At 48.1% G+C, this 9953-nt stretch overlaps 1 protein-coding gene across 1 annotated transcript; it reads right to left on the minus strand.

Annotated features, from left to right (window-relative positions):
- Positions 1–5903: 5903 nt before the first annotated feature.
- Positions 5904–8720, minus strand: OLIG1 (oligodendrocyte transcription factor 1). Its single transcript, XM_083171829.1, has one exon. The coding sequence runs from the start codon at positions 8530–8532 to the stop codon at positions 7840–7842; it is 693 nt and encodes a 230-aa protein (XP_083027955.1). The 5' UTR covers positions 8533–8720; the 3' UTR covers positions 5904–7839.
- Between the last annotated feature and the right edge of the window lie 1233 nt (positions 8721–9953).

Raw genomic sequence — 9953 nt, forward strand, 5'->3', positions numbered from 1 at the left:
CTCCGACCTTTTCATGCCCTACTATCCACTAGGGCGTGGTGTGAGAATATAATAGTGTGGCGAGCGCAGCGAGCCACTGAGCCCGAAGCGTGGCGAGGGGACGCGGATACCTTCACAGTTATGCGCGTCCCCTCGCGGGCTTCACAGGTGTCCGTGGCGAGGCGGACACCTGTGAAGCCCGCGAGGGGACGCGCATAACTGTGAAGGTATCCGCGTCCCCTCGCGGGGCTTGCTGCGCTCGCCACGCTTCGGGCTCAGTGGCTCGCTGTTATATTCTCACACCACGCCCTAGTGGATAGTAGGGCATGAAAAGGTCGGAGGACGCGTACCGCCGCCCCTCGCGGGCTCGCTGCGCTCGCCACGCTTCGGGTTGGCGTGGATCGTGGGGTGGCGTTAAAAATTTGGGGGGACATTTAAGGCTTAATTTGGCCTATTTGGCCCCAAATCGGGTCCATTGAGGCATTTAACAGTAAAATCGCGGTCAATCTGCCGTTTTAACATTGTTCCCTATGGGAAAATCGCGGTGATCGCGGTCATCGCGGGCATCGCGGCCATCCCGATTTACCCGCGATGCCCGCGATGACCGCGATTTTTACCCCCGACGACCGCGATTTCAATCGCTGGCGCCGTTCTAGGTAAAGAGTACCGTATAAACTGTTATTTCTGTCGGAGTCCGCCTAAGAGGGGGAAGGCACTGATGTCATCTGACGTCAACCGCCCGTCCTTGGCAGGCATCACCTGCTCCAGCCCCAGCCCGTCCCCCTCCCTCCCCTACCGTGCAATGATATAGTCGATGATAGCCGCCGAAAGCATTCGCACATGCATATAAACGGCCATACGCATGCACAGAGCTGCACCGCCGGTGCCCGGAACGAGATCTTGTGATCTACCGTCACACGTCATCCATGGTGACAGGTGCACTGGTATAATGTGGCAGCGCCAATGAATGAAACAAGATGCAAACCAAAGTCTTACGGTCCATTGATTCTCTTAAAAGACAATAAAAAACGAAATAAATGCTTGTTCTGAATTGTTCCAATGTGCGGCAGGTCACCCGGATTTTACATCCCCACCTGGGTTGTTGCTGCCGGATACAATCGCCCATTGGTCATTGATAATGCCTCCATTGATGACCATACAGTGTCGACAAGTTTTACTGAATCGTAAAGATGACACACAATGCAGCGTTACACAATGGAGACTTGTAAGCAATGGACTGCTGTCAGGAGACCGCTACGAAAGGGAAAACATCACAATGAGTGACAGACGTCCTGTCATAGAACCTTACAAAGCAAGCACGTTAACCCTTTCTGCGGCAAACCCTCGGCCATTATGCAGCAGTTGGGTGTTAATTCCATAGGTCCCGACTTCCAGGACTACACGTCATCTCAGTGTCAGTCATTACAATATAATGTGTTTCTGGGGTTCTGGTATAGCTGTATCCACAATCACGGCTCAACCAATCCATTACTCAGCTACACAAGTATCCTTCCATAACTCATTACATGCTGTTACTGGTGACCATATACATGCTACCAGCTCCAGTTTCTGGATGTCAACATTCAGAATGTTGACATGAGAATGTTGACAAGTTTCAATGTTATCAGGTTGCCGACACCTGCATTGTCAACATAAACATAATGTTGATATGTTCAACAGCACTATGGCTCTTGCTAGCGATATCCTCCATCGTCCTGCATGTACAAACGATGGAGGACACCACTAACGACCTGCAGGAGCGCGCATCATTAACGATATAGTACCTACAGAATAGATATGCACAGAAATATCGTTAACAATGGTTATTATGGAGCATATTTATCGTCTAGTGCATGCATGCATGTCCAAAGTATGGCCCTCCAGCTGTTGTGAAACTACACATCCCAGCATGCCTTGCCATAGTTTTATCATTCCCTAATAGCAAAACTGTGGCAAGGCATGATGGGACTTGTAGTTTCGCAACAGCTGGAGGGCCATAGTTTGGACATGCCTGGTCTAGTGTGTACGCAACTTTAAGGCCCCATACACAATGCAATTTTGGCCTTATTTCACCCCTATTTCGAAGGATTGGGCTGAGAAATCGGGTGAAATCATCCCAAATTGCATGTGTATGACCTCTGATCCCACACGCGGTCCCGTGCATATCGGATCAGATCCGGAGGCAGCACCTGCTGCCCAGCCGACCTCTGACCCGGCTCCCCACCTGGTGTCGGGGAAGCCGATACATTGCATGTGAAAGGACTGCATGAGATGTATCAAGGGGGATCGGACCGCCATACACTGCTGTGAGACATCGCAGTAGTGTACGGCCACCTTTAGATTCAAAATGACCTGATGCTGTATTTTCAGATGTGGCCAACAGGTGGCACTACAGTATGTAGACACTGGCTGAGATTTAATAGGATGAGAGATTCAGACAGTGAGAGATTTGGTAAGAAATCTCCAGGTTTTTTAAAGCGGCAATCATTTACACTGCAAAGCCAGTTTGATTTTGCAGTGTAAATGATTGCCGCTTTAAAAAACCTGGAGATTTCTTACCAAATCTCTCACTTTCTGAATCTCTCATCCCATTAAATCTCAGCCAGTGTCTTCATGTTTTCCATTCCCTTCTGCAGATGCTTGCAGTAACATGCAAAACCATGTGGGCGGGGCACACTTATATTCGGCATTTTTGGCTGCATTTTGAGCTTATGACTCCTTGCACTTTGAGTAAGAGAATGGGGAGAGGGGTCAGAACAGAAGACGCAGTTGTCTATCTGCTTTTTAGGAATTCTTCATCCCTCAGGTTCTTGGCCACCGGTACAGAGGGGAAGGAAAGATGAGGCCAAAAGTTGTGCATACACAGGGCCAACATAACGTATGTGCTTATTCCAGGGGCCTTCGAGAAGGAGCAGATCGGGCTGTGAGCATTTCTCTTCTGAGCTTCTTGGAAGGCATTGGAGAATATCAGAGGCAAGTCAGCATTCTCTTCCTGTCTGGGAACAGCATCCAGACAGTGAATGGCTGTCAGCATGGTGGTTGGAGGACGGCTGGAGCTATCTATCAATCAGAGTGCTGTATTCCTTGTATGGAAGCAAGTGGAGAGATTTTGCAGGTCTGCAGGAGCTGTTAATGGGTGTGTAGGGGCCCCAGTGCATTGCTTTGCCCAGGGCCTGCAGTAGTTAAGCCGGCACTGTGCATACGCAGTAGCATGTGTTGGAGCATACTTACTGATTTTTTTTTCTCTCCTCTTCGGGAGAAGCCCGGAGAAAAGACCAGATACTGCTGCCGGGAGGGGCGGGGCAAGGCTGATGTCAGCAAGCCCTGTCTCCATGCCACTCAAACTCGGCAATTCGCGGATCCGTGGATTGGGGGAGGGGCTAAAATGAAGTGAAATGACATGATTTGCATAATTTTAGCTCCGCCCTTTTGCTGCGGACCCGCAAAATCCAGGTGCAGCAGTGAAGGGGGGTGCGAAGGCTGGGGGGGGGGGGGGGGAGCGGGAGATTTGCCTACCTTCCTGGTGGGCCGGGAGGTGGACCGATGTCAGCTGCCCACCCACTTCTTCCCGAGAGCCCACTCATATATAATTGACTTGAAAGTCAATTTTATATGCGTGTTCTTTCGCCATTATTCGATAGTCACCGGCCATCGAATGATGTGGGAGGATCCCCCACATAATGGGGCAGATGTATTAAGCTTTAACAAGAGATAAATACAAGGGTGATAAGGAGAGATAAACGTCCAGCCAATCACCTGCTAACTGCCATGTTACAGCCTGTGTTTGAAAAAAGTCAGTAAGGAGCTGATTGGCTGGGCGTTTATCTCTCCTTATCCCCCTTGTATTTATCTCTTGTTAAAGCTTAATACATCTGCCCCATAGTGTGCTGGTACCCCTTTCTCCTCCATAACGACTCTTCATACATCTGCCCATTTATGTGTAAAGTGATAATTGCACCAGCCAATCAGCTCCAATATGTAAATTGACAGTTAGGAGGTGATTGGCTGCAGCATTATCACCTTGCACATACGTTCTGTATGGTGATACTGCTTCGAGCTTATACATACGGCACCCGTGGATCTGAAGCCCACAGCACGGATGGACATGTGATTTGGCCGCCTACAAACACACTGATGTCGGACAGATGGCGCGTGGTCAAATTCACAAATGAAGTAGAAATATGCGCTGGGAATTTCATTTGCAAAAAATTACCAATTGCATCATTAATAGGCATTGGTATGTTAAAAGCAAATAAACGATTCTCCTGTTGTATGGACTGGATCCAGGCAGCATTGGTTCATCTCAGGAAGGAGAATGTTTGTAGGGCATACTGTATGTGTAATGTAGAAATCCATTAACTAACTGATTGCCAGCCAGACATAGCCTATATACCATATAATATCCATTTTTACATTATTACATGTTTTGGTTATGGTATAGATCAGTGGCTCTCAACCTTGGTCCTTAAATACACTCAACAGTGCATGTTTTCCAGATCTCCTCACAGAATCGCAGGTGAAATAATTATCTCCCCCTGTGGATCTTTTAAACCTGACGGGTGACCTGGAAAATGTGCACTGTTGGGGTTCTTTGTCGACCATGCCCATGTCGTCCTTCTATCAATGTTGTCCTAGGGTATGTTGACCATTCTTAGGTGGATTATCTAATTCTATGTGCTTTTGTGTTGGTGAAGTAAAAACAAGTCGGTTTAAAAGAAATCATGAAAAACTCGTGTCCACTTTTTCTTGTGTCGTCTTTTAGCCAATGTTGACCTGGACCTTTTTCATCTGTCGACCTATTTGACCGGATGCTGTTGTAAGGCACAGGATAATGTGTTGGCACTATATAAATAACTACATGTTACTACTGTGGAGGATCAGACAAAATGTTACACTATAGTCCAGTATTTTATTTGTGAAGTGACAAGATACAGGAAAAGCTGTGCAAAGCTCCATACACACTGGGCGACTTACATGTGAAAGCCGACCAGTGTGTACGGGACAGCGGTGAGTGCTGCTGCGCGCTCCAGCGCCATCGCTGCTGGCCGCCGCTCATCTGCTGGTATTACTTAGACTGACTTTTATTTCTGAAGGGGAGAGAAATCATTTGATGTCCTCTCTCTACATTTTTATAATATAAATCAGGAATGGGGAACCTTCGGCCCTTCAGCGGTTGTTGAACTACACATCCCAGCATGCCCTGTAACAGTTTTAGAATGGCCAAATAGCAAAACTGTAGCAGGGCATGCTGGGATGTGTAGTTCAACAACAGACAAAGGTTCACCATCACTGATATATATACACAGCTGAAAAGCAGAGACGGGCAATGACGTGTATTTATCAAAGGTCACAGGGTGGTATCACACGATGGTATCAACAAACCAACAGCTTATAGACAGCTGCTTTATATACAGTGCTGCAACCAATCGCAGCCAGTGGGAACACAGGAAGTCACAATCAGTCCTCAGGCATTACTTGAGCACGCAGATATTCATATTGTGTATGGTTAGGTCGACACCACTAGGTCGACATGCAGTAAGGTCAACATGACTTAAGGTCGACATGGAGGAAGGTCGACATGGAGGAAGGTCAACATGACTAAAGGGCGACATGGGTTAGTTCAACGGGTTCATTAGGTCGACATGGGTAAGGTCGACATTGAAAAAGTCGCCTTTTTTTTTTAAGCCCGAATATCGACACAGTCAACATAAACACTAAAATGTAGCACTGCTTCCCATCTCATGGCTCGCTACGCTCGGCACACTATTTTATTCTCCCGCCACACCTTAGTGGATGGTAGGGCATGAAATACTGCCTGTCGGCACATGTCGGCTCAAAAAACAGTAAAAAACCCCATGTCGACCTAATGACCCTGTTGACCTAACCCATGTCGACCTTAAGTCATGCCGACCTTCCTGAATGTCGACCTTAAGTCATGTTAACCTTCCTGCATGTCGACCTAATGGTGTCGACCTAATGCTTGTCTACCTACTTGACCGTATCCCGGCAATACAGCTGGTATGAAGGCATCTTTTCCATTCAACCCCATTCCCTTGCAGTAATAAAACAAACATAAATGATGTTGCAGTTCAGCTTCTCATTAACAGAACAGTAAAGAGAAAAAAGAATGTTGTCCGTAGCAACGAGATTCTCGCTATCATTTATTTATTAACAGTTATTTATATAGCATCACAAAGCAGTAATAAGATGAGGCAGGGTTACAACAGTCAGAGAGCTTAGAGGGGCAGATGTATTAAGCCTTAACAAGAGATAAATGTAAGGGTGATAAAGAGGGATAAACGACCAGCCAATCACCTGCCAACTGCCATGTTACAGGCTGTGTTTGAAAAAAGTCAGTAAGGAGCTGATTGGCTGGACGTTTATCTCTCCTTATCACCCTTACATTTATCTCTTGTTAAGGCTTAATACATCTGCCCCAGAGAGAGAGATAAAGTACTAGCCAATCAGCTAATAACTGCCATGTTACAAGCTGTGTCTGAAAAACTGACATTTAGGAACTGATTGGCTGGTACTGTATCTCTCCACTCTACCTCTCTCTTATCCACTTATACTGTATACGTTGTATCAAAAATAAAGTGAGCGCTTTGGTGCAAACAGACCTATGACATCTGATCGCTGTTTCTCTACATTGGAAGACGCTGAGACTATTCTCTTGTATAGTAAGAAACACTCTTGGCATCAGTGTCCTTGTGATGGTCTCAGCTACGGTCACACTGGACACGCGGACACAAGAACCGTCACACTTGCTATGAAACTGTTGCCAGTCTGATCAATGCCTGCCCCCCCCCCCCCCGCACCGGACGATTTCCCGTGCAAATGGATGTTTAGCGTAAAAATCCATTCGCAGCCTCGCGTGCGGAGGCAAAATCATTCGATGGTCGCAGTACTGTCTGTGATGTCTATGGCTGCAGTACTGTCCGTGGCATCTATGGCTGCATCACAGTCCATGGCGTCTATGGCTGCAGTACTGTTCGTGACGTCTATGGCTGCAGTACTGTCCGTGACTTCTATGGCTGCAGTACTGTCCATGATGTCTATAGCTGCAGTACTGTCCGTGACGTCTATGGCTGCAGTACTGTCTGTGATGTCTATGGCTGCAGTACTGTCCGTGACTTCTATAGCTGCAGTACTGTCCGTGACGTCTATGACTGCAGTACTGTCCGTGGCGTCCAAGGCTGCAGTACTGTCTGTGACGTCTGTGACTGCAGTACTCTTCGTGACGTCTATGGCTGCAGTACTGTCCGTGACGTCTATGGCTGCAGTACTGTCCGTGACGTCTATGGCTGCAGTACTGTCTGTGATGTCTTTGGCTGCAGTACTGCCCGTGATGTCTATGGCTGCAGTACTGTCCATGACGTCTATGGCTGCAGTACTGTCTGTGATGTCTATGGCTGCAGTACTGTCCCTGACGTCTATGGCTGCAGTACTGTCTGTGATGTCTTTGGCTGCAGTACTGCCCGTGATGTCTATGGCTGCAGTACTGTCCGTGATGTCTATGGCTGCATTACTGTCCATGAGTTTTATGGCTGCAGTACTGTCTGTGACGTCTATGGCTGCAGTACTGTCTGTGATGTCTATGGATGCAGTACTGTCCGTGACGTCTATGGCTGCAGTATTGTCTGTGATGTCTATGGCTGCAGTACTGTCCGTGACGTCTATGGCTGCAGTACTGTCCGTGACGTCTATGGCTGCAGTACTGCCCGTGATGTCTATGGCTGCAGTACTGTCCGTGACGTCTATGGCTGCAGTACTGTCCGTGACGTCTATGGCTGCAGTACTGTCCGTGACGTCTATGGCTGCAGTACTGTCCGTGACGTCTATGGCTGCATCTGCTTTGAATCACTTGGATAGCTGCATGGCTTTGATGTTGAGGCTGGTGGGAATGAAGTGGGTGAACCTGCAGACAGTACAGGTACACAGGTTAGCCCCTCCTGGCAGGTTAAATGCTGAGCACTGCTGCTCCTCCAGGGACAGGGAGTGGAGCTTGCTGGAATGTTGTGGGTCCGCTGCGCTACCAGCACCTGGAGCAAAGAACACTGACCCCGGCGCAGCAAACAGTGGCAGGCCTGCGAGCAGCAACCTGGGACCAGGACCACTCATGTCCCCAATGATTCTCCGCAACTCTTGGAGAGAACTTCCAAGCAGCAAGATGTAATTCCTGGCCAGCAGGAGCGTGGCGATCTTGGAGAGCTTCCGCCCAGGGGAGCTCTGGCAGTGGGTCACTGAGTAGGGTATAATGACCTCTCTCAGTGCATCCATGGCTAGGTTCAGGTCTTGCATCCTCTTCCTCTCCCTACTGTTTATCTTCTTCCTCAGCTGCTGCTGCTCTTCTTTCATCTCCTTGCTGTGCCTCCCACATCTGTGCATAGGACCAGCTGGCACAAGGCTGTCTTTGCCCTCACTCATGGATAAAATAGCAGTAGGCTCCCCGCTTTCGGCAGTGTGCTCCTTGCTGTCTCTCCCACTGGACAAGTCACCTGGGCAATGTCTGATCATCTTCTCTTTGTCATGTATGAGCCTGCAGACCTGCATAGCATAGATCCCGCACCCAGTGTCCCGGAGATAGCTAAAGAAACATCTTGCCAGCTTGCTAGAGGCAAGCAATTGTGGGCATCTGGAACTGGCTGGCAGGTTGTTCTGCTGCCATTGATAAAGTAGTGGGTAAGACAGCCCATTCCAGAGTCAGACAGAGGGAGCAGCTGTCATTGGCTGCCCTGATGCTTTCCACACAAATTCTGGAGTACTCACTGCATAATAACCACTGGGCCGACTATAAGATGTACCAAGCCTTAAAGTGCCAGCCTATCAGATCCTGTCTGACGGGCTGTGTGTGAAAAGTGACAAGAGCTGATTTGTGGGTAGTTTATTTTTCTCCACTCTATCACTCTCCAAGACAGTACATCTGCCCTAGTGACTAAAGATGCATAAAGTATCTTGTGCACAAGAGCTTGTAATCTAAAGGTGGCCATATACTTGTGCAACTTTTCGGAGGGGAGAAGTCACATGCATCCGATACAGCAAATGCGGTCCTTATTACATACGATGTATCGTATCCCATCCCAGCCAATTGGTCGACCTGAAGATGGTCAACAGTCATTAGGTCGACAACCCTACATACTGCAAGGTCGACATGGTTCTAGGTCGACATGGGACAAAGTCGACAGGCCATTAGGTCGACACAAGTATTAGGTCGACATGGTTCTAGGTTCACAGACAAAAGGATGACATGGGGTTTTCACTGTTTTTTGAGCCGACATGTGCCGACAGGCAGAATTTCATGCCCTACCATCCACTAGGGCGTGGTGGGAGAATAAAATAGTGCCCGAAGCATGCGAGGGGATGTGGTGCACTTAATCCTGTGTCCATGTCGACGGTGTCGGCATTAGGTTAAAAAAAACAGTGAAAACCCCCATGTCGACCTTTTGAATGTCGACCTAGACCATGTCAACCTAATGCTTGTGTTGACCTAATGACCTGTCGACCTTGTCCCATGTCGAGCTTGCAGTTTGTCAACCTAGTGGTGTCGACCTAATGACTGTCGACCATCTTTAGGTCGACCATATGATCCATACCTACGTTGCGCACAGGACCGCACATGCGATACATGCGATATACAATTATTGCCGTAATCGCATAAAAAATGACCAAATCGCAGAGCGGTCCACACTTATACGGTGTCCATGTCGACTCGTCGACACACAGGCACCAAAACCATGAAAAACTAATGTCGACCTTTTTCGTGTCGATCTTTTCCTTCTCTGTTGACCTTTTGTCCATGTCAGCCTAATGCATGTTGACCTTTTCTGGTGTCGACCTTTACAGGTGTCGACCTAATTACTGTCGACACTATAACCCATACCCACATGTAGATCTTAGGGCCTGATTCAGAGGCGAGGGCTAAGTAGAGAATTCACAAATTGAGCGATTATTGAACGACTGTGCTCGGGGACCGT

The sequence above is a fragment of the Crinia signifera genome, chromosome 2 (genome assembly GCF_055691185.1).
Source record: "Crinia signifera chromosome 2, ASM5569118v1, whole genome shotgun sequence".
Lineage (NCBI taxonomy): Eukaryota > Metazoa > Chordata > Amphibia > Anura > Myobatrachidae > Crinia > Crinia signifera.

Excerpts from the sequence above, each read along its gene's own strand:
- OLIG1 (XM_083171829.1), bottom strand. The coding sequence starts at position 8,532 with ATGCAGGTCTGCAGGCTCATACATGACAAAGAGAAGATGATCAGACAT.